The sequence below is a fragment of the Heterodontus francisci genome, chromosome 34 (genome assembly GCF_036365525.1).
Source record: "Heterodontus francisci isolate sHetFra1 chromosome 34, sHetFra1.hap1, whole genome shotgun sequence".
Taxonomy (NCBI): domain Eukaryota; kingdom Metazoa; phylum Chordata; class Chondrichthyes; order Heterodontiformes; family Heterodontidae; genus Heterodontus; species Heterodontus francisci.
The window spans coordinates 16,417,456-16,441,015 of NC_090404.1; the positions used below are offsets into that span (position 1 = coordinate 16,417,456).

The 23,560-nt window shown below is 52.1% G+C and overlaps 1 protein-coding gene across 1 annotated transcript; it reads right to left on the minus strand.

The window, feature by feature from the left end:
- Positions 1–1,925: 1,925 nt before the first annotated feature.
- Positions 1,926–14,992, minus strand: LOC137349112 (lipid transferase CIDEB-like). Its single transcript, XM_068014466.1, has 5 exons — positions 14,657–14,992; positions 13,622–13,763; positions 12,505–12,654; positions 4,746–4,933; positions 1,926–2,328 (listed from the first exon to the last, which is right to left on the minus strand). The coding sequence occupies exons 1-5, from the start codon at positions 14,710–14,712 to the stop codon at positions 2,208–2,210; spliced, it is 657 nt and encodes a 218-aa protein (XP_067870567.1). The 5' UTR covers positions 14,713–14,992; the 3' UTR covers positions 1,926–2,207.
- Positions 14,993–23,560: the final 8,568 nt, after the last annotated feature.

The following is a 23,560-nucleotide window of genomic DNA, read 5'->3' on the forward strand; positions in this document are numbered from 1 at the left end:
TGCTGTCACAATGTACGAAACATGTAAACCAATTTGCACACAGCAAGATCCCACACGATGTGATAAATGGCCAGAGCATCTATTTTAGTGATGCTGATTGCAGTATAAATATTGGCCTCGGGAGGCCAAGAACTCCCTGCTCTTGCGTAACTTAATCCCAAACTGAAATATCTAAAAGTGCCACAAACCCAAGTCGAAACGTAACATAAGGAGTAACTTCAACCAAAGTTGAAACATAACTTAAGGATTAATTGCAACCAAAGTTAAACGTATTGTAAGGAGCAACTTAAATCCAGATTGATATGTAATTCAGGGGATAACTTAACCCAAGTTGAAATGTAACTTAAGGAGTAAGACGGGGTGGTGGAAAGGTCGGGAGAGGGAGCTCAGCGAGCATCGTCCTCCTGAGTCGGCCTGCAGGAGCCTGCGTCGCCATCTTCGCACCCTCTACCTGTCGCCGTCGGATTTGAAACACGTCGTTAGGAAGAGATGGAATTTAAATCCTGCCTTAACTCTGCACATCGAGTGTCGTTCGTGTCAAAGGCAACAGCAACTGATGAGAGAGAGAGAGCCAGTCATTTCCTGCCGGTTTCTTCTGACCAATAGAAACCCGGCCTCTCCCCGAGGGCAGGATGCCGAGGATTTACCAGCAGCCGCCAACATACGCCGACGTGGCCTGGTGATTAATCTCTAGCTGACCTTGTTCAGACCGCGTCCCCGCTCACAGGGCCTGGCCAGTGGACTCAAAGGCGCAGGCCTGGCTAAACGCAGCTCCATCTTCACAGCTAAACATGACTGTGGTGCAGACTACTCCCGAGCAATGCCACTGGAGGTCAGTCTCCAATGCAGCCCCTCCCCAGGATCTGCACTGGAATTAAAGGGGCGGTACCCTCTCCACATTGACAGTTTAACACGGCACGTGCTGAAATATCGCAGGATTTGTTCCAGGGTTTTGGTTATAAAATATCACCCAGCTGAGGCCGCGTTCCATTGGGAATGTTTTATTATCTGATCAGAGTGGGTAAATTGTACAATAAAGGTTTTCATTGATATACACAGGGAGACAGACCATGATTGGCTAAGCCAAGGTAATCTTGTATTGATATAAACACCTTGTCACATTTCTCAGGGACATCCCAACAAACTGCACATCCAATACAAATACCTTGAAGCACAGCCACTGTCGCTCCGTAGGCCAATGTGGCAGCCATGTTCCGCACAGCAAGATCCCACAATGAGCTGTTAATCCGTTTTTTTTTTGTTTTAGTGATGTTGAGTTGAGGGATAGATGTTGGGCCCCCAGGTACCAGGAGAGGACTTCACCCCTGCTTTTGTATCCAAATAGCGACTTTGGGATCATTCGCACCCACCCGAGAGGGCAGATGGTGTGGGGTGGTGGGGGGGGGGCGGGGGGTGGGGGGGGCTTGGTTTCAACGTCCCACCCGAAAGACGGCACCTCCGACAGTGCGGCACTCAGTCGGCGGTGGCACTGGGAGTCTCCTCCCGGCATTATGGGGAGCCCGAGTCACTGACTCGAAGGTGAGACTGGCAGACCCCCACGGTGTTTAGGGCACGTATATCGGGACACTCCCTGGCTGGGAATTCCGAGCTCGTAACCTCGAAGGGAATGGGAAAGCAAGAGCTTGTAATTTATTCAGAGGGAAGATCTCCAGTTGGATGGGAATGGAAGTGAGGGCACCCAGGGCCCTGATCCGCGAGCGTTCCCAATGAGGCCAAGCGAGGGCCTCCCGGGAGTGGGAGGGGGGAATGAATGGACAGGCACGCTGTCTGCTGCAGTTAGCAATCAATGAGAAATAATTCTCCGCCCTCTGCACCTCCCCTGATGCTGGTTTATTGGAGCTGGTGACAAGGGTGGCTGATCTGTTTAAAATCCCAGGATAAAAAGGGAGAGTCACACAGGAAGGTTCAAGATGAGGGTCGGATTTAATAGTGGCAAATGTCTGATCAATGACAGTGATCCACTGTTTGTGTGTGTCTGACTGTGTTTGTGTGTGCGCATACTCGTGAGGCGAGTCTATGTGTGTGTCTCAATGTGTGTACATATGTGTGTGTGCACGTGTATGGGTGTGTGTGTGTGTCACTGTGTTCCTGCGTCTGTCTGTGTGTCTCTGCACCTGTGTCTGTGTGTGTGTGTGTGTGTGTGTGTGTTTGTTTGTTTGTGTGTGTGTGTGTTAAAAACAGATGGGTCAGTCGTAACACTCTGCGATATTGTCGTTCCCTTCCACTAGACGACGTGTAAAGGATGCAGCAGTGACGAGGATCTGGCCAATCCCATACAACAGTGAAGAGGTCACACGGAGCAACTCCCTACAACAATAAAAACACAGGTCGAGTTAGATCCAAGGACAGGTGCAGCACGGGGTTAAATACAGAGTAAAGCTCCCTCCACACTGTCCCCATCAAACACTCCCAGGGCAATGGCCTTTCTGCTCATCTACCGTAACTACACGATACAGGCTGATTTTGAGCTGCGTGGGGCTCTGTCAGGTATCTTTTCTTTTGCAACTCTTGTTGCCCTTTGCCAGATCTCGCCAACTGGGAGGGACGAGGATGGAAGGAAAACAGCTTCTGTTTCTGCGTTGGTCGCTGCTGAACCCAAACAGAGGCCTCGGCGAGCCTGTGGGCTGGGTTGACTGTGGCCTAAACTTGGGAATTGAAGTTGGCTGAGGTTGTTTGACACTGAAACAAGCAGTGATTCCTAAATGAGCGATGGAACAGCCGGATTGAGGGATTTTGCTGTTCCGATGAGCACTGCTTGTTTGGTCCTCGGGGCCTGCTCGGTTTTGTTGCCGCCCATGATTGTAGGCCTCAGGCCTGTTGGTGTCCGTTGCTCCTTTTCTGACCAAAGGCCTCAGCCACTTTCCTCTGCTGCTGCTGCCCGTGAGTAAAGTCCCTTCATTAGTCGCTGTGCTTACAAATAACGTGCAGGGAGGGCTGGGCTGCCGGAGGTGCCGTCTTTGAAATGAGACGTTCAAGCCAAGGTTGGACGTAAAAGATCCCACCGCCACTATCTAAAGAAGGGCAAGGGAGTTCTCCCTGGTGTCCTGCGCCCAATATTTATCCCGCAAACCAACATTACCAAAAATCAGATTGAGTTGCCATTTCACCTCACTGTCGCTTGTGGGATCTTGCTGTGTACATCGGCGTGCTTACAGAGTGATGGTGACACGTATTTTGTATCCATCTTCACAGCAGAAGACACACAAAGCATCCCAAGACTAGTAGGAAACCAAGAGACCAAAGGGAGGAAGGAACTTAAAACAATCATTATCACTGGAGAAACAGTACAAGCAAAACAGTGGGCGGCGCAGTGGTTAGCACTGCAGCCTCACAGCTCCAGCGACCCGGGTTCAGTTCTGGGTACTGCCTGTACGGAGTTTGCAAGTTCTCCCTGTGACCGTGTGGGTTTCTGCCGGGTGCTCCGGTTTCCTCCCGCAGCCAAAGACTTGCAGGTTGATAGGTAAATTGGCCATTGTAAATTGCCCCTAGTGTAGGTAGGTGGTAGGAGAATGGTGGGGATGTGGTAGGGAATATGGGATTAAATGTAGGATTAGTATAAATGGGTGATTGTTGGTTGGCACGGACTCGATGGGCTGAAGGGCCTGTTTCAGTGCTAAAGAGGAAAAAAAACTAATGGGACTAAATACTGACAAGTCCCCTGGACCAGATGGCCTACATCCTCAGGTCTTAAAAGAAGTGGATGCATTGGTTTTAATGTTCCAAGATTCCCTAGATTCTGGAAAGGTCCCAGAAGATTAGAAAACTTTAAATGTAACACCTCTACTCAAGAAAGGAAACAGAACACAGGAAACCATAGGCCAGTTAGCCTAACATCTGTTGTTGGGAAAATATTAGAATACATTATTGAACAGGTAGTGGCAGGACATTCAGAAAATCATAATACAATCAGGCATACAGGTACAGCAAGTAATTAGGAAGACAAATGGAAGCTGGCCTTTATTGTAAGGGGGTTGAAGTATAAAAGTAGGGAAGTCTTGCTACAACTGTACAGGGTGTTGGTGAGACCACACCGAGAGGACTGCGTACAAATTTGCTCTCCTTATTTAAGGAGGGACGTACTTGCATTGGAAGCAGTTCAGAGAAGGTTGACTAGGCCGATTCCTGGGATGAAAGGGTTGTCTTATGAGGAAGGGTTGAGCAAATTGAGCCTGTATTCATTGGAGTTTAGAAGAATGAGGGGTTGATCTTATCGAAACGTATAAGATTCTGAGGGGGCTTGACTGGGTAGATGCTGAGAGGACGTTTCCCCTCGTGAGGGAATCTCGAACTAGGGGTCACAGTTTCAGAATAAGGGGTCACCCATTTCAGACGGAGATGAGGAGGAATTTCTTCTCTCAGAGGGTCATTAACCATTGGAATTCTCTTCCCCAGCGATCAGTGGAGGCTGGGTCATTGAATAGATTCAAGGCTGAGCTAGACAGATTTTTGATCTATAGGGGAGTAAAGGGTTATGGGGGGCAGGAAGGAAAGTACAGTTGAGGCCACAATCATATCAGCCATGATCTTATTGAATGAGGGAACAGGCTCGAGGGGCCGAATGGCCTACTCCCGCTCCTATTTCGTATGACCCTATGTGACTGAACGAACCTGGCTGCACATGTAGGGCTTTGGGACACTGATGGATGGGTCATTCTCTGCAGGCCTCCGCCCTCCCTTCTCCCGCCCACACAGAGAGTGACTTGGCTTCCATCCCGCCATTTTACCTGATGACCTTCTTTGGACCAAGACACTTGATGTCAAAGGTCATGGAGTACAGGCCGTAGAAGGTGGCCCGGATGTTGAGGGAGCCAAAAAGGTCCTTCGGGTTGAGCTTGTAGATGTCAAAGGTGATTCGGGCGATGTCTTTTGTGTTCTTAGGTTTCTGGGTCAGTGAGTACGAAACCATTCCCCTCTGTAATACAAAGTCAGCACCCGATTATGGGTTAGATACAGAGTAAAGCTCCCTCTACACCGTCCCCATCAAACACTCCCAGGACAGGTACAGCACGGGGTTAGATACAGAGTAAAGCTCCCTCTACACTGTCTCCATCAAACACTCCCAGGACAGGTACAGCACGGGGTTAGATACAGAGTAAAGCTCCCTCTACACTGTCTCCATCAAACACTTCCAGGGCAGGTACAGCACTGGGATTGGCTGCCCACTGATTTGGGAGCCTGAGTGCATCAACGAGCTGCAGCTGACAGTGCTGGTGGCAGTTGGAGGTTGCAGAGGTGGAGAGAGGAGCTACACTGAGCAAGGGAGAGCTTCTACAAACAAGCAGAGGAAAACTCCAACAACAATCACCTTTAAAAGAGAAGAAAGTGACATTCTTTTTTTTGTTGGAAACAAGGCTTTGTCTGGAGGTGGGTGCTGAACACCAGTAATTTACTTTGGACTGTTGGGGGAGGAACAAGTGGCTGGAACAACAAGGGGTGGGGCTGCCAATTCAACAGGAATCTGTGCTGCTGCAAAAGCACACAGGAAAGCTCCCTCCCCACCCCAATTGCCAAGCCTGGGTCAGCTGAAGCTGCCCAGCTAAACAGACGGAAGGGGATAGATAGTGCCTGGGCAGCTTCAGCTGACCCAGGTGAAGACGACTCCCCCAACCAGAAGACCAACTTCAAAGACTGTTTTAAGTGTACTGTGAGCACCACCTCCAGAAAGCAAGTCATCCCTTCCAGCCTGCCTTTGCCTCTCCTCTATTACCTCAGCCTCTCCACTAACCTGTTGTTTGTTTGTCTTTTCAAATTTTTCTGTGAATCTGTTATTTAGTGTGCAAGTCCACAATTTGGGGTGGGTTTAGCTCTTGGACCCATGGCAAGCCCTTCATCACCGGTGGCGGGGCCCTCTACTACCTACGCAGCTGCAGCTTCTGTGGCTGCCCACGTGGCCCCGTCACCCTTTAAATTATTGACATGCAGCCATGGGGTGAAGAGCTATCCCCACCCCAACATGTCTATTGAGGCCTGCGTTAAGGCAATGGCCGTGGTTGTCGGCCCCTCGGCCATTGTTGCGGCCTCAAAGATGTATGGAAAGGCTGTGTTCTTTTTGAAGACCGAGCGGGCGGTGTCCCTGGCCCTGAGTAAAGGGCTCACTGTGGGGGGGACCTTCCTGCCAGTGGACCCTCTGGGGGCCACTGCGCATCGGATAATGTTGTCCAACGTCCCACCCTTCATTCCCAGTGAGCTCCTCCTCCCCCACCTGCACCATCTGGGGGAGGTGAGGTCGGGGATCACCCCAGTCCGGCTTGGTCTTCGGGAGCACAGCCTCCAACATGTCTACTCCTTCCGCCGCCAGTTATTTATGCAGCTGGCGCGGGAGGAGGACACGGAGGGCCAATTTAATGTGGAGTTCCAGGGGACGGCCTACCGCGTCTTTTGGACCTCGGACGGGGCGCGGTGCCACGTCTGCAAGGGGGTGGGGCATGTTCGGAAGAACTGCCCCAACCTCCCGGCCGCCAGCTCCACCTCGGCGGCCCAGAGTGGTTCCACAGCACCTCCTCCCACTCCCCCCGCACATCCAACAGACACCGCTCAGTCGGTTCCGGAGGCTGTGGTTTTCACAGCCTCTGGCGGGGAGGGGAGCGTCCGTCCGAGCGGAAGGAAGACGCGGGGAAAAAAGAAACATCGTGAGGCGCGTCCCCTGGACACTTTGACTCAACCCGAGCCTGAGCTCAGCCCAAAGCCCATTCCCATGGAATCCACCTGTCCCAGGGCTGGGCTCAGGCCCAGGGTGACGAAAAAAGGAAAAAAGGGTGCGGAGGCGGAGGCCTCTGATGACATGGAGGTCTCTGAGTCTCCGCGCCCAAGTGCGAAAAAGAGGAGAAGGCACCCCTCCACAGAAATAACACAGGGCCCTGAGGTGCAGGGCCCATCTGTTGGAGGGGAGCTGCCTCCTGTTTCTGGTCCTCAGGTGCCCCCTACCGCCACCACCAAGGCTGCAAAGTCCGGGCAGGTGCTCCCTATTCCTCAGGATGGAGGGGAGGGGATGGCCCCGGTACGTGAGGCCCCTCCTGAAGGAGTAAGTGGGGCCCTGCTTGTGGTGGGGGAGCCTGGGGAAACCGCCCATTCCGCCACTGCTACTGGGTCGGGTGTCCTGAATGAAGGGGAGGGCGAGGCCCCAGAGGGTCGGGCCTCCCAGCCGGAGTCCACCACCAACCAGGAGACACCCGACCCAGTTATAACTGAGAATGCTGCCCCATCTGCTGGGCCGGTGGGTGCTGGCGGAGCGGGAGATGGCCTCCTCTCGCCGCCTCCAGTCTCGGCTCCGGCTGGTTTCCCGGAGTCCGGAACTTCTGTCTCCCCTGGACCACTCATTGGCCTGGGGATGGAGGTGGAGGGGGGTCCTGAACCGCTGGTGCCTACAGGCTCCAGTTTCACAATAGAACCCAGAGAGGACTCCTCCGCCATCGATCCTGGGGGTGGGATCGTGACGGAGGCGGGACCAGCTGGCGCGGCCGGGACGTCCGCCCCACAGTGTGTGGTGGATGTGTCGGCCGCTGGCGGTGACGACCCGGAGGAGGATGGGGATTCGGTGCGGGGCACGGAGGATGATCTTGATTCCATCGCCAGTGAGGTGGTGGAGTCCCTCGTGCCTCCCACCGAATCTCCTCTCATCCCCACGGCGGAACTCCGGGATTTCCTCGCGGCTTGCAGAGGTTGCCGCAATAAAGTTCAGCTGGCCCTCGACCGTTGGTCGAATCTGGCGCTGATCATCCAGTCCGTCCGTGCCGCCCTTAAGATAGCGGGCAAGCGCGCGGACGTGAAACTGGTTGAGAGGCGCCGTTTTAATGTGTTCCTCAATGGGTTGCTGGGGGAGTGGAGGGCCAGGTGCACTTCCACTCCCTCCTCACAGTGAGGTATTGGTGACGGGTTTTACGTACCTTTGACATGAAGATAACCATAGCCAGCCTCAACATCAACGGCAGCAGAGGGGCTCACCGCAGATTTCACAATCTCTCAGTCCTTAGGGAAGGGAGATACGCGGTGAGCTTTCTGCAGGAAACCCACACCGTTCCGGGAGACGAAGCCACCTGGCTCCTGGAGTGGCAGGGTGGGGTCTACATGAGTCACCTCACCCCTATTTCTAGTGGGGTGGCTATCTTGTTGGCCCCGACTTTTCAGCCGGAGATCTTGGGGGTCAAGGAGCTAGTGCCGGGCCGCTTGCTCCACCTCGCCGTTTCCCTGGGTAGCGTGCCGCTCCACTTTGTGAACGTGTACGCGCCCAGGCCCGGCGCTTTGCAAGCGCGCTTCTTTGAAGAAGTGTCCGCTCTCTTGAGCTCCATCGATAGCGGCGAGTGCATCATCCTCGGGGGGGATTTTAACTGCACCCTCGAGGTGGGGGATCGCTCCGGTCCCCAGCGCGGCCAAGCGTCGGTGGAGAAGTTGAGGGGACTGATCAGCTCCCTTAACTTGGTGGACGTCTGGCGGAATCTCCATCCCGACTCCAGCGCCTTCACGTGGAGGTCTGGAGGAGGGGGGTCGCGAATCGACCGCCTCTACATTTCGCAGGCGTACGTCTCCCGCGTCTCGGCGGCCTCCATGCGGCTGGTGCCGTGCTCGGACCACCGCCTGGTGTGGGCGGAGTTCACTCCGCTCCGCACGCGGGCGGGGTCCGCGTACTGGCACTTTAACAACCGGCTGCTGGAGGACGTGCGATTTCGGGACTCGTTCTGTCGATTCTGGGCCGACTGGAGAAGGAAGCAGGGGGGCTTCCCCTCCTTGAGGCTATGGTGGGATGTGGGCAAGACTCACATCCGCGTCTTCTGTCAGGAGTACGCGAAGGGGTCGACCAAGAGGCGGGAAGCCGAGGTCGGGCGCCTTGAGAGGGAGGTGCTCGACTTGGAATCCCGCCTCGGTCATGCCGTCGCGGACCCGGCCCTGTGGCAGGCGTACAAAGAGAAGAAGGGCGCGCTGAGGAACCTGCAGCTCATAGGGTCCCGAGGCGCGTACGTGAGGTCGCGGATCCAGATCCTGGAAGATTTGGACCGCGCCTCACCCTTCTTCTACTCGCTGGAAAAATGGCGGGGGGTCCGTAAGCAGCTCGTTGAGCTGCTGGCCGACGACGGATCCTCCATCACGGATCCGGAGGGAATGGGCCTCCTGGTCCGGACGTATTACAGTGCGTTGTTCTCTCCGGATCCGTCCAGCGAGGATGCGCGCAGAGTTTTGTGGGAGGACCTGCCGCAGGTCAGCCCGGAGGGCGCCGAAGGATTGGAGGCTCCGCTCACGTTGGCGGAGCTGACTGGCGCCCTCCACCAGCTCTCGAGGGGCAAATCCCCAGGGCTGGATGGGTTGACCGTGGAGTTCCTCAGGGCGTTCTGGGACGTCCTGGGGGACGATTACGCGCGGGTCCTGGGGGAAAGCCTGGCGACCGGGGAGATGCCCCTCTCGTGGCGCAGGGCGGTCATCGTCCTGCTGCCGAAGAGGGGCGATCTCCGCCTGCTTAAAAACTGGCGTCCGGTCTCCCTCCTCAGCACGGATTATAAGATCTTTGCCCGGGCTATGTCTACCCGCCTGGGCTCCGTGCTGGCCCACATGATCCACCCCGACCAGTCCTACACGGTCCCGGGCCGGTCCATCCAGGACAACATCCACCTGGTCCGGGACCTGATCCATCTTTCCCAGAGGACTGGTCAGTCGGTCGCCTTTCTCTCCCTCGATCAGGAGAAGGCGTTCGACAGGGTGGATCACGATTACCTTTTCGGGACTCTGCGCGCTTTCGGACTCGGGCCGCATTTTGTGTCCCGGGTCCGACTTTTATACGCCGCCGCAGAGTGTCTAGTCAAAGTTAACGGGTCCTTGACGGCGCCCCTTCGATTTGGGAGAGGAGTGCGTCAGGGGTGCCCCATGTCCGGCCAATTGTATACCATCTGCGTGGAGCCCTTCCTGTGCCTGCTTCGCAGGAGGTTGACGGGATTGGCTCTGCGCGAGCCGGCCATGCGGGTCGTCCTCTCGGCTTACGCCGACGACGTGCTCCTCGCAATCACAGATCCCGTTGACTTGCGGAGGATGCGCGACTGCCAGCAGACCTTTTCTGCCGCGTCCTCCGCGAGGATCAATTGGGAGAAATGTTCCGGACTCCTGGTTGGTCAGTGGCGGGTGGACTCCCTGCCGGAGGAGATGACACCTTTTGCGTGGAGCACCACGCACCTCCTCTATCTGGGAGTCCACCTTAGTCCCGCTGAGGAAGCCTGGCCGGCAAACTGGCAGGAGTTGGAGGCGAAAGTCACCGCTCGGCTGGGGCGCTGGACAGGACTGCTCCGAGTGCTTTCCTACAGGGGCCGAGCGTTGGTCATAAACCAACTGGTGGCCTCCATGCTGTGGTACCGGTTGGTCACTTTGGCCCCGCCCCCTGTATTTGCCACCAAGATCCAGAAGAAACTCGTCGATTTCTTCTGGGGCAAGAGGAAACACTGGGTCTCTGCCGCGGTCCTGAGTCTCCCGATCGAGGAGGGCGGTCAGTCGCTGGTGTGCGTCCGCACCCAGGCTGCGACTCTCCGCCTTCGGACCCTGCAGAGATACCTGTACGTCGAGCGTCCTCCCAGATGGTGTGCGCTGGCGACGTATTTTTTCCGCCAGTGTCACTGCCTTCAAGACGACACGCAGCTCCCGGTGGAGTCCGTTAGCCGCGCCTCTCTGAGGGAGTTGCCTGTCTTTTACCGGGATCTTTTCCGAGTCTGGAACATGGTCGCCTCCAGTCAGGGCGCTCCCCCGCCGGCGGAGGAGAGCGCCTCGGCTGTCCGGGCGGCCGACTCCGGGGACGGTCCGGCGGGCGGAGGAGTAGCCGAAACCCCCGGGACGCCCCTCACTGCGGGTGGCGAGGGTGCTCGGGAGTGCGGGGCGATCCATTCCAATCGGCGCGGAGGGGTTTCCTGTACGGGCTGCTCCTGCACACTCTCCACTTCCTTGCCCTCGTCAGCCAGCCGGACACGCCCTGGCGGTCCGCGTTGCCATCTGGCGGCGAGAGGAAACCCCGATGGAGGTCTCTCTATGCGGGAGTCTTCCCCCTTTACATCGGGGACCTGGGATGGAGGGTGCTGCACAGAGCAGTCCCGTGCAATAGACTTTTAAGTAGGTTCACGGACTCCCAGGCCGCCTGTACTTTCTGTGGCCTGGACGAGTCCGTGTTCCACATTTATACGGAGTGTGCGAGGTTGCAGCCCCTCTTTGAGTATCTGAAGGGGCTGCTCCTCAAATTCTGGCTGCACTTCAGTCCCACGCTCCTGATCTTTGGGCACCCGGTGCGGAGGGGCTTGGGCCGGGAGGAGGATCTCCTCATCGGTCTGCTCCTGGGCCTGGCCAAGGTGGCAATTCACAGGTCCAGGTTGCGGGCCGTCGGGGGTTCCGTCCTCCCCGATTGCCTGCCCCTCTTCCGCGGTTACGTTCGCGCCCGGGTGTCCCTGGAGAAGGAGCATGCGGTGTCCGCCGGTACGCTTGAGGCCTTCCGCGACCGGTGGGCACCGCAGGGACTGGAGTGCATTGTCGACGCCGAGAATGGCATTTTAATTTGAGTTTTTTTTGTTTATTTATCTGTTTTAATAAAGTTATTTTAAAACTGTAAATATGTACATAAAGGGGGCCTGAGGAATAAAGGCCACCTTGTGAAAAAACAAACAAAAAAAAAACAGAAAAAAGAAAAAAGAAAAAAAAACGGGGTTAGATCCAGAGTAAAGCTCCCTCTACACTGTTCCCAGGGCTGCAGCCCCTCTGCTCATTTGCTGTAATTGCATGATACAGGCTGATTTTGAGCTTTGCAGGGGCACTTGTCCAGTACCTTTTTTTGCACCTCCCCCCTTGCCCCTGACCTGCTTTCCCGATTGGCAGGGACGGAGACGGATGGGAAAAAAAACAGAACCTCTTCCATTTCCGCGCCCGTCACTGCTCGAACCAAAAGGAAGTCTCGGTGGGCCGACATCCTGCTTCACCCTTGACCGTGACCCTGAACCTGGGAACTGAGGTTAGCTGAGGCTGTTTGTCACTGAAATGGACGGTGAATGAGCAACCGAAGAGCTGGACTGAGGGATTTTTCTGCTCTGATGAAGACAGTTTGTTTGGGCCTCTGGTTTGGGGGTCTCAGACTCCCTGCCTATGCTGTCAATCTTCGGCTCACTGGTAGACCAGGGAGTGGTAACACCCCTGGACTATCAATCCAGAAGCTGTGGTGATACGGGTTCAAACCCCATGGAGTTTCACTTCAATTGATTAAACGCCTGACATTGAGAGTGCATGCTGTGAAACTATCATTGATTGTCGTAAAAACCCGTCCGGTTCACCAATGTCCTTTCGGGAAGGAAATCTGCCGTTCTTTACCCGGTCTGGCCTACGTGCGACTGCAGACCCACAGCAATGCGGCTGACTCTTAACTGCCCTCTGACCCGGCAAGCCGCTCAGTTGTCAAGGGCAACAGTGACGCCCACATCCCGCGAGGACAAAAAAAAAAGGTCAATAAATAAGGGAAGAAGCGGTTCCAAACTGACGGACCTTGGGCGGGTACCACCGCTGGCCTTTCTGCAGAACCATGAACGTGGTGTCGTCATCCAGGTGTTCAAAGAACTCTTCGCTGTCCACGGCAGTCCCATCCTCCTCCAGGACGAGTCCGATGGCTCCGGTGACGAGGAGAGCGTCGAGAGCCTGTCGGGAGGGGCATCGGAGTGGGAGAGAGAGAAGGAAAAAAAAAACAGCAATCAGATCGCACCCAGCTCTGACAGGCGTGTGCGGTGTTGCGCGTGTGTCAATGTACATGTGTGTTATTGCAGGTACGTGTTGACATGTTTGGGTGATAGTGTGTGTGTAACTGTACTAATGAGTGAATGAGGGTTTCAGCAGCAGATGAGCTGAGACTGGGGGGGGGGCGGAGTTGGGCGATGTTACGGAGGTGGAAATAGGCGGTCTTCGTGATGGGTGGGTGGGGGGGCGGGGGGGGTGCAGATATGAGGTCGGAAGCTCAACCCGGGGTCAAATGTGACCCCGAGGTCGCGAACAGACTGGCTTAATCCGGGATTGTTGCCAGGGAGAGGGATGGAGTCTGTAACTAGGGGAAGGGAGTTATGAGCAGGGGCCGAAAACAATGGCTTCCGTCGTCCCAATATTTGATTGGAGGCGATTTCTGCCCGTCCAGTACTGGATGTCGGAGGGGCTGTCTTTAAAGAAAGAACTGCATTGATATAGCGCCTTCCAAGACCAGCAGACGTCTCAAAGAGCTTTACCGCCACTGAAGTACTTCTGAAGTGCAGTCACCGTTGGAGGAAGCGCGGCAGTCAATTTGCGCACAGCAAGATCCCACCAACAGCAACGTGATAATGACCACAGCAGTTTTTTTTTGGTGAGGTTGATTGAGGAATAAATATTGTCCGGGACACCTATCCTAAACCCAGAGGGCTGTGGAAGCTCAGTCAAGAGTGTCACTCACTGAGTGACAGCAAACACTGCAAGCAAGTGCCTGATACTGTATGTGGGTGTCAGTGTGTGTCTTTATATGTGTGCGTGTCTAGGTTGGAACGTACGTGTGCGTATGTGTCCGTGTATGCCACTCCCCATGCCCATCCCTGGGCACCCCCCCCCCCCCACCACTCTTTAACACCCCCTGCCGCGGACCTACCTTGTTGATCAGCTCCACCAGGGTCCCGGCCGTCACCCCCTTCCGGGAGGAGCGATCGTGCTTGCAGATTCGGAAGGGTCTCTGGGGCGGTGTGGAGGTCCAGAGTCTCCGAGTGAGCTCCAAGCTCACTGTAGAAACTGATCTGAGGTAGAGACGGGGGGGGGGGAACGGTACAATAAGACCATGAGCTGCTTTTCCCGCCATCCCCGTCCCCTCAGACCACCCCCTTGAGACAGCGAGGCCACCGTGTGGGGGTATGGGCCGCCATTTCCTGCTCCCTCCCGTGGCACGCTTACCCATCGCCTGCCAGCTTGGCCGAGGTCAGCCCAGAACAGGGCACACCTGAGAGTCGTGCAATCTGCCCACACGGGAGGAGGCCATTCGGCCCGCTCCGTGCCTGTGCCAGCCCTTCGGAAGAGCCGTCCAGCACTGCCCCGCTTCCCCCCCCCCCCCCTTTTACTCATTTCAACTTGTCATCCAATTCCCTTCTGAAAGTTACGATTGAATCTGCATTGAAGAGAAAAACATTTGCAGGGCTACGGGGAAAGGGCGGAGGGGGGGAGGAGGGGGGAGTGGGACTAGCTGGGTTGCTCTTGCGGAGAGCCAGCACGGACACGATGGGCCGAATGGCCTCCTTCTGTGCTGGGGAGAGGATTCGAGGCAGTAAACCTGAAAAGAGCTGCATTGACATGGCGCCTTTCACCACCTCAGGTCACGCCAAAGCGCCTGGCAGCCGACGAGGCACTTTCACGGTCTTTGAGTCGTCGTCGCAAGGCAGGAAACGCAGCGCGCAGCAAGATCCCACAAACCAGCGGTGGGATAACGGCCCGACCGTGTTTCTTTTGTTAAAAGTGACGGCGGGTTCAGGGACAAAATATCGTGCCCCCGCCCCCCCCCCCCCCGGGACGCCGGGACGGACTCTTCCCCCCGAGGGATCGTTCACATCGGCCTGGGAGGCCGGACTGGATCCCCGGGGTCTGACGTCTCATCCGAAAGACTGATCCCTCGAAGGCAGTTAAAAGACGACAGTCTGACCTGATCAGTGAGGAGGCTGAAGAGGACACATAGCCCCGGGCTTTCGAATACTCCATGTGGACTCGTCTCCGCTGATCCACTCGATTCTGCTGACGGGACGTGCCCTGGTGCCTTTAGAGATCCTCGACGGTGCTTTCGGATGTTGTGTGTGCCCCCCCCCCGCAACAACCCCCGACCGCTGCCCCGTCCCCAGACTTTGACCCCGGCGGTGTCGTCTCTGGATGAGGTAGGAATTTGTTGATTAAATCACGGCGGACAAGTTAGAGTGAAGGCAGGCAGAACGAGAGAGAGAGAGTTTCTGAACTCTGAGCCTGTCACAAGGGGGTGCAAAGTCCAAGTAAAATCCTCTGAGTAGTCTGGGCCGAGATTACAGGGGATAAACGTCATCAGACCAGTGTCCCCTTCCCCCTCCCTCCACACGCCGATTAGCTGATTAGATGAGGCTGTGTCTCGTATCTCTGAGTCACGGGTTTCTGCATTCAAATCTCATTCCAGGACTTGAGGGCAACAAACCAGGACTGACGATCCTGGTACCGAGGAACCAGGACTGACGATCCCGGTACCGAGGAACCGCTGCCCGCTGTCGCAGGCGCCATCTTTCGGACAAGACGTTAAACCAAGGGGCCCCCGTCTGCCCTCGCGGGTGGACGCAAGAGATCCCAAGGTGCGATGACAAAGAGAAGTGGGGGGGAGTGCTCCCTGGTTTGTCCCACAGCTGATATATATCCTTCAACCATCATGACAGAAACAGGTTCCCTGGCTCATTATCGCGGTGCTGTTTGTGGGAGCTTGCTGTGCACAAGTTGGCAGCCCCGTTTCCGACATTACAGCACTTCAAAAAAACAAAGTATGCCACTGGCTGTAAAACGCTTTGGGATGGCTGGTGGCCGGGACAGGTGCTATATAAATGCAGGCGTGGGGCCTACAACAGAGCAGGAAGAGTGCGACTGCAATTCCCAGCGTTGCTTGTGCAAAGGAACCCCCCTCATCCCCCGATCATTTCACCCAAACAGAGGGAGTGCTCCAAAGGTCAGACCGTTTGAAACAAAAATAAATCTGGTTAAAACGCAGATCCACAAATCACTCCTCCCCACCCTGACCGGGATGAAGGGACCGAAGGTATGGTTGCTAAATCTGCTGATGACACAAAGATAGGTAGGAAAGTAGGTTGTGAAGAGGACATAAGGGGGTTACAAAGGGATAGAGATAGGTTAAGTGAGTGGACAAAGACCTGGCAAATGGAGCATAATGTGGGAAAACGTCCATTTTGACAGGAAGAATAAAAAAGCATATTATCTAAATGGTGAGAGATTGCAGAGCTCTGAGATGCAGAGGGATCTGGGTGTCCTAGTGCATGAATCACAAAAGGTTAGTATGCAGGTACAGCACGTAATTAGGAAAGCTAATAGAATGTTATAGTTTATCGCGAGGGGAATTGAATACAAAAGTAGGGAGGTTATGCTTCAGTTATACAGGGCATTGGTGAGACCACATCTGGAGTACTGTGTACAGTACTGGTCTCCTTATTTAAGGAAGGATGTAAATGTGTTGGAGGCAGTACAGAGAAGGTTTACTAGACTAATACCTGGAATGGGCGGGTTGTCTTATGAGGAAAGGTTGGATAGGCTAGGCTTGTATCTGCTGGAGTTTAGAAGAGTAAGAGGCGACTTGATTGAAACATATAAGATCTTGAGGGGTCTTGACAGGGTGGATGTGGAAAGGATGTTTCCCCCTTGTGGGAGAATCTCGAACTAGGGGTCACTGTTTAAAAATAAGGGGTCGCCCATTTCAGACAGAGATGAGGAGAAATGTTTTCTCTCAGAGGGTCGTGAGTCTTTGGAATTCTCTTCCTCAAAAGGCGGCGGAAGCAGAGTCTTTGAATATTTTTACGGCAGAAGTAGATAGATTCTTGATAAGCAAGGGGGGTGGGTGAAAGGTTATCGGGGGTAGGTGGGAATGTGGAGTTGAGGTTACAATCAGATCAGCCATGATCTTGTTGAATGGGATAGCAGGCTCGAGGGGCCGAGTGGCCTCCTCCTCCTCCTAATTTGTATGTCCAATCCCCCTGGATGCTGGTCAGCAGTCTCCTGTGTCGCTTTAAATCAGTGCGCTGCCCCGCACAGTCTGCAGGTGGCACTGAGACCTCACCTACCCCGGTTACACCCTCGTCCCACTCTTCTAAACCCGTGCATTTGTAAACAATGCACTCTTTAAATCACATTTCAGTAGCGCCAGCCGGAGAGTGGGGTGGGGCGGGGGTGGAATTGTCTTCCAGGACCGTTGATTTGACTTTGTTTTTAAAAACATTTAACCGTCCTTCTACGCACGAAGAGTAACATCAGTGGGCGGGCAGGCGGGCGGCAACTTCACGGGCTCCTGCGCGCATTTCATTTTGTCTCCCAGTTTCACCCTGAGCATTTCTGGAAATGGGAGGATGGGGAGGGTGACAGAATGGAGCTCTTTAAAAGAACGAAAGGTTTCGACAGGGTAGACGGAGAGAAGGTGTCTTTTCACTCGCCAGCGAGTCCGAAACGATGTGCCATAAATATGAGAGAGACATTGATAAATCCAACAGGGGATTCAGGAGAAACGTATTTACCCAGAGTGTGGCGAGAATGTGGAACTCGCGACCATAGAGGATGGTTGGGGGTGAATGGCATTCAAAGGGGAAGCTGGATAAACATATAGTACAGACGTATTTAAGGGAAAGGATGTGATTTTTTTTTTGTCTTCGTTTTCAGCCTTGAGGGATTGTATCGAGTTTGCTGTCTGACCTCGTGTGCATGTAGACTCTCTCTATATCTGCAGGGAAGGCGAAGGTCAGGAGTATGGAGAAGAAGCCGAGTTGGGGGGGGGGGCTAGGACACAACCCTGTTTCACCCTGAATCGATCGGACGTGGAGCCATCAAACTGCACAGGGAGGTGCGTGTTGCCATGGAAGGAACGGATCAGACTGAGCAGCCAGTTTCTCCCCCACAGATTTGTACAGCCCCTGCTCTGCGGACGGTGACAAAAAAAAATACATCAACCCATACGCTTTACTAACCACTCTCTCAATACGTCCTGCCACCGGTAAAGATAGACGGACATGAAACCCATCGGGTGAGTTCTCCCGGTGTCCTGTGGCCAATAGTTATCCCTCAACTAACATGACTGGGAAAAAAAAAATTGATAAACTGGGTCATTCGGCTGATTGCTCTTTGTTTATCAAGTAAACCTCCTGTAAAACTGTATAAAATGACGACTGGAACAATGTACTGGCAAAGCCCCTACAATCATTCGTGAGGCCTGTGACCAGTGGTGTACCGCAAGGAATCTGGTGCTGGGACCCTTGCTGTTGTAATGTACATTAATGATTTAGACGTGAATATAGGAGGTATGAATCAGTAAGTTCGCAGACGACACGAAAATTGGTGGTGTCGTAAATAGTGAGGAGGAAAGCCTTGGATTACAGGACGATATAGATGGGCTGGTAAGATGGACGGAGCAGTGGCAAATGGAATTTAATCCTGAGAAGTGTGAGGTGATACATTTTGGGAGGACTAACAAGGCAAGGGAATATACAATGGATGGTAGGACCCTCGGAAGTACAGAGGGTCAGAGGGACCTTGGTGTACTTGTCCATAGATCACTGAAAGCAGCAGCACAGGTAGATAAGGGGGTTAGGAAGGCATATGGGATACTTGCCTTTATTAGTCGAGGCATAGAATATAAGAGCAGGGAGGTTATGATGGAGCTGTATAAAACGCTAGTTAGGCCACAGCTGGAGTACTGTGTACAGTTCTGGTCACCACACTATAGGAAGGATGTGATTGCACTGGAGAGGGTGCAGAGGAGATTCACCAGGATGTTGCCTGGGCTGGAGCTTTCAGCTATGAAGAGAGACTGAAAAGGCTCGGGTTGTTTTCCTTAGAGCGGAGAAGGCTGAGGGGGGACCTGATTGAGGTGTACAAAATTATGAGGGGCATTGATAGGTGAGATAGGAAGAAACTTTTTCCCTTAGCAGAGGGGTCAATAACCAGGGGGCATAGATTTAAGGTAAGGGGCAGGAGGTTTAGAGGGGATTTGAGGAAAAAAAATTTCACCCAGAGGGTGTCTGGAATCTGGAACACACTGCCTGAAGGGGTGGTAGAGGCAGGAACCATCACAACATTTAAGAAGTATTTAGATGAGCTCGGGTCGGGCTGGACTGTACTGTTTAGCTTTGGCAGTCTTGGTGCCACTTGTCCTGTCCGCTTATGTGAAAACCCCAATATAAATACATCTTACGTATTAAAACTTAAGTGTGACATTTTTAAAGCAAGCTTTTCACTGTTTATGATTTTTAAGAAAACATTTTAAAATGTGAACACAGGTCTTATTTTTCCAGACTGGTTTTAAGTCTGGAAATTTTTGTGAATTACATTTCTAAGGCAATGGTATTTAAAATGACTTTAGAATATGAAATTCAATAACACAAATTAGAGGCTGCCTTCTCTGCCCAAAGGAAATCCAGGGATAGATTTATATTTCAGTTATAGTGGCTGCCAAAATGATATGAAATTTACTAGATAATATGTGTAACAGTCATGCGAGTTAAAATTAGCCTCTAAAGGAACACTAATGTCTCATTTTATACATAACACATGCTTAAAATATAATTTATGAACTCGTTTGTTTTAACATTGCAAGTACAGACTGGGAAAAATAACTGCGGTGCCCTGCCCGGACCGCCCTGGTTGTAAGCATCTTGATGATTTGTCTTGGCTTTAAAAAAGAAATTTCAAGAATTAGATCTTGAAAGAGGACAAAAAAAAAAATTAGTCTACCAGGGAATTCCATGATGGGATTGTTTATGGAGGAAGTCACGTTGTAAACTGTTGTGTGAAGTACATCTGGAAAGCTGCCAAATTATGATTGAGAGTGAGTGTCAATGACCACATCAATGGGTCTTGTGGACAAAGTCCACCAGGAATTATGAGCTAAACTAAAACACAGGATCTAACTTACTTAATTCTCATTCCTGAGGGGGTGAGAGACTAAGTTATACTCAAGTTAACTTAGTTTTGATAATGCAGTGTTTCAAATGCAAATATTAAAAAATGTAAATATGTGGAAACAATATTTAGTGTATGTATTCTAGACGTTAATTGACATTGTGTATACTGTTTTTTTCATATATATGGGGGAGGGTTTGAATAATCACTGCTGGTCATCCATGTATAAATTCTAAATCTTCCACAGTAATGAATTAAAACACCTTGGCATAGTAATTTACTGTTACAGTCTATATTAGTCAACCTAATAGCTTGTGTTCCTTGAATGAAGTATTCCTCTGATCCCAAAGGGCTGGTGTTCTATTCCATGGGAGTGAATAGAGAGTTGGTTATCTCGAGAAACTTCGGTTCATGTCAAAACCATTTTGAAGACATTAAACAGTGTAGCATTATTAATGCAATATTTTCCCATCAAATGTAAGTAATTTCAAACAAGTTATAATGTCTGTAGAAGTAATGTTGATTTTCAAAAGCAAGACTTTTCCCCATTACTTTCCAACTGATTGTTTCACAGCAGCAGACAAGTAACATTAGAGAGAGAAAACAATCTGAGCTTAACTTTAAAAAAAAATTATCAAGCCACGTACGCGTAGGAATAGACAGGATGTTAGGTGGTTCTTTTCCCAGAGAATGCAGAGCCTCTGGAATACATTGTTAGCTGGTGTGGTGGGTGCTGACTTTCTCAGCGGCTTCAAGAGGGAGCTCGATCAGTTCCTGACTGAGAAAGATTGCGTCATATCGAAGGCAAGTTCTCTTTATAGGTGATGCGTGGTCCGTGTAATCTCCTGGACAGGTTTTCAACTCCCAGGGCAGCAGGGCGATGCCGAGGACAGTTACTGAGTTTTTTTCTGCACATTGGCCCAGGGTTTTTGTTTTCTGTCACTCCTGGTAGATTTAGATGCGAGTTAGGGAGAGGGAAGAAGTGTTTAGCCATGACGGACCAGTTAGCTTGCTGTGGGGCAGTCTTGATGGGGCCAGCTAGTCTTCCTGCGTCATTTCCACAAGTTTGTAAACTAGAAATTTCCCTCTGTGTCTACTCAAATTGTAAAGACACCCGAATGCAACAAATGCTACAAATAATTCCTTCCTCAATATTGTAGACAAAGTAGCAGAGGATCTAAAACAGACAAAAGTTGGTTGTGCTGTCCGACAGCACCATGTCTGGGTTTCTGAACTGTCTGTTAATGCAAGAGTAATGTGGGTGGCTCATCCTCACACTTGTTGTTGACTTGTCTACCTTAGACACCCTAGCAGAGTTTGGGAACGCTCTGAAGCAGTACCACTGATGTCCATTTCCCAATTCCACTACTAATTCCCATTCCCATTCGCTGGTGGTATTGTTTTCTTCTTAATCCACAATTTTTTTTTTTTCTGTTTCAATAATATGCTCGATATTTTCGGGTCGGGTCGGGTCGGGCATGAAAAGAAATGAAAGGACTCGGGCCCGGGTAGGGTTTTAATTTTATACCCGAGCCAGGCTTTATCCTGAACGAGAGGGGTTGTTAGACTCCATTAAGCGTACATGAACACATTGGCTAGCTTCGTGGCTGAACTGCACAGCCAGATTCACTGATTCAATTGTAACTCTTAATTTTAAAAAAAATTAATTGCTAGAATAATTGTGTCGAGCCAGTTGGTATTTATTAATGAATTACAGCTGTCAGCTACAATGAGCTTGATGACTTCTAAATCAGACTGAGCAAAGCAATGTTTCAATGGAATTTTAAGTTCGATTTGAATTTAAACAACATGCGAGCAAAACATTAAAGAAGCAGGGGCATCCAAACCCTTCTCGGGGTACAGAATACAGGGATCATGGGAGACAGCAATTGGCCAATGTACTGCCTTGCACCCAATACGGGACCCAGAGAGATTCCCTCCTATCGGGATCTTGCTGGCTGGGTGTAGGGAATATTGTTGTCTGTCCACATCCCAAAGGGATAGGGAAGAGAGCCGCGCATGGTTTTAATACCACCCTAAACTGTACCCTTGAAATTTCCAATGCCCGCCATGAACCGACGCAGGTGGCGCATCGTGGAGAAAGGGAATACTGCGTGACCACCAGCGTGCCTCAGTACCAGTACGGTAACATCCACCGCCTCCCAGTGATCAACTCGAGTTTCTGCTTCCACCCGCCGGGCCCCATCGACAATTGGACATTTGGCGATAACTCACATCCGGCCTCCCCGTAGGGAGTGGATGAGCAGAACCGATGATCTCCTGGAGGACTTGTTGAGATACCTGCTTCCCGAGGGGATGTGAATCTCTAAACCGCTGGAAGATCTACTGAAGGTGAGGGAAGTGGCCCAGAAACCAATGAAGCAGTATCACCGCATCCAACAGGAGGTCAGGCAACTGGGAGATGATGTGGTAGCTGAACTGGAGGACGTATCATGATGGGAGGCGGTTTGGGACTGGGGTATTAGGGTGGATGTTCACCCCTGGATTAGAATTGATTCCTATGTACTGGTGTCGGTGCCGTTGCTAATTGCTATCGGACTTATGGTTGAATGTTGTATCCTGGCACCTAAATTGAGGTGTTAGACATAATTTAGAAAATGTAACTACGCAAATCTAACCACCAGTCTGGCCAACAGCGATGGAGCAAGGAGCACTTTGCGTTAGTTGGCCATCTTGCTAGTAGCCGAGGGCCAAAAGGGGGGACTGAAGTGGTGAACCCCGGGGTTACTGCAGGCTTGACTAAAATTGCTGTAATTTATGCAGCACAATATGAAGCATCAATCCCAGACTAAGCCTGCTCACGAGGACACTAGGTGAGGTCGTAAGAGGATGCTAGGGAAGGATCCATAGCTCATCGAAACTGGCAGGATCCCCGGATTATTCGACGGGCAGAGGATTCTAGGATAATGGATACCTTGGGCCAAAAGGGGGGTCTGTAGGGGAGACTAGCATAGGGAATCATGGGATACATGGCGTAACTTAGGTCCCAGTAACTTGAGAAAGCTTGCCTGCTAGATACACGAATTATATGAACACCTAATCAAAAGGTAAGGAGCTCAGGAGGGAGACACCCGAATCCTATGAATAGGGTAATTAAGAGGTTGACGAGGTGAATATTATAACCAAGGCATAGGAAATAGGAGCAGGAGTAGGCCATTCAGCCCCGCCATTTAATAAGATCATGGCTGATCCGTCCCAGGCCTCAACTCCTCTTTCGGGCCTGCTCCGCCTAAGCCGGCGGGATGAGATCAGGGAAGGCAATAGATGGGAGATGATGTAATTGAGAAACAGTCGATCACGTAAACCTCCTGTAAAGCTGTATAAAAAGACGACTGGAACAATGTACTGGCAGAACCCCTACGATCATTCGTGAGAGTAGGACTTCTCGCATGCTCATAAATAAAGATCGCTCGTTTGTACAAGACATCTGACTCTCGAAGCGTTTTTGGATACCGGGCACCATCATTCCCACATCCAATATAAATTGTTTTCCCCTCTCCCCCACCCCTCCTGCCCTGAAAATTTTATTCTTCTCCCACCCACCCCCACCAGGTTCCCACCTCGGAACTCCTTCGCCATCTGCAGGTAAGTTTATTTGCATCTCATTTAGTGCAATTTGCATATGTAAATGTAGGGCCGGCCGCACTGCAGATCCCCCCCCCATCGTTGCTAATATGCAATGGGCTCTTCTCGACATTGCAGGTCGAGTCAGGCCTCTCCCCACACAATTTTATTGGGCCCAGCGCCGCGACCCCCAGCATCGAGGGGCTGGTAAAATTTAGTCCTGTGTTTCAAGGTATTTGTATTGGCTGTGCGGTTTGTTGGGATGTTCCTGAGAAATGTGACAAGGTGTTTATATCAATACAACATTACCTTGGCTTAGCCAATCATGGTCTGTCTCCCTGTG

Coding starts and splice junctions, on each gene's coding strand:
- LOC137349112 (XM_068014466.1), bottom strand. CDS start 14,712: ATGGAGTATTCGAAAGCCCGGGGCTATGTGTCCTCTTCAGCCTCCTCA. Junction 12,655..13,621: donor TGGTGGAGCTGATCAACAAG/GTAGGTCCGCGG, acceptor CCCTCCCGACAG/GCTCTCGACGCTCTCCTCGT. Junction 2,329..4,745: donor GGTCCAAAGAAGGTCATCAG/GTAAAATGGCGG, acceptor TTATTGTTGTAG/GGAGTTGCTCCGTGTGACCT.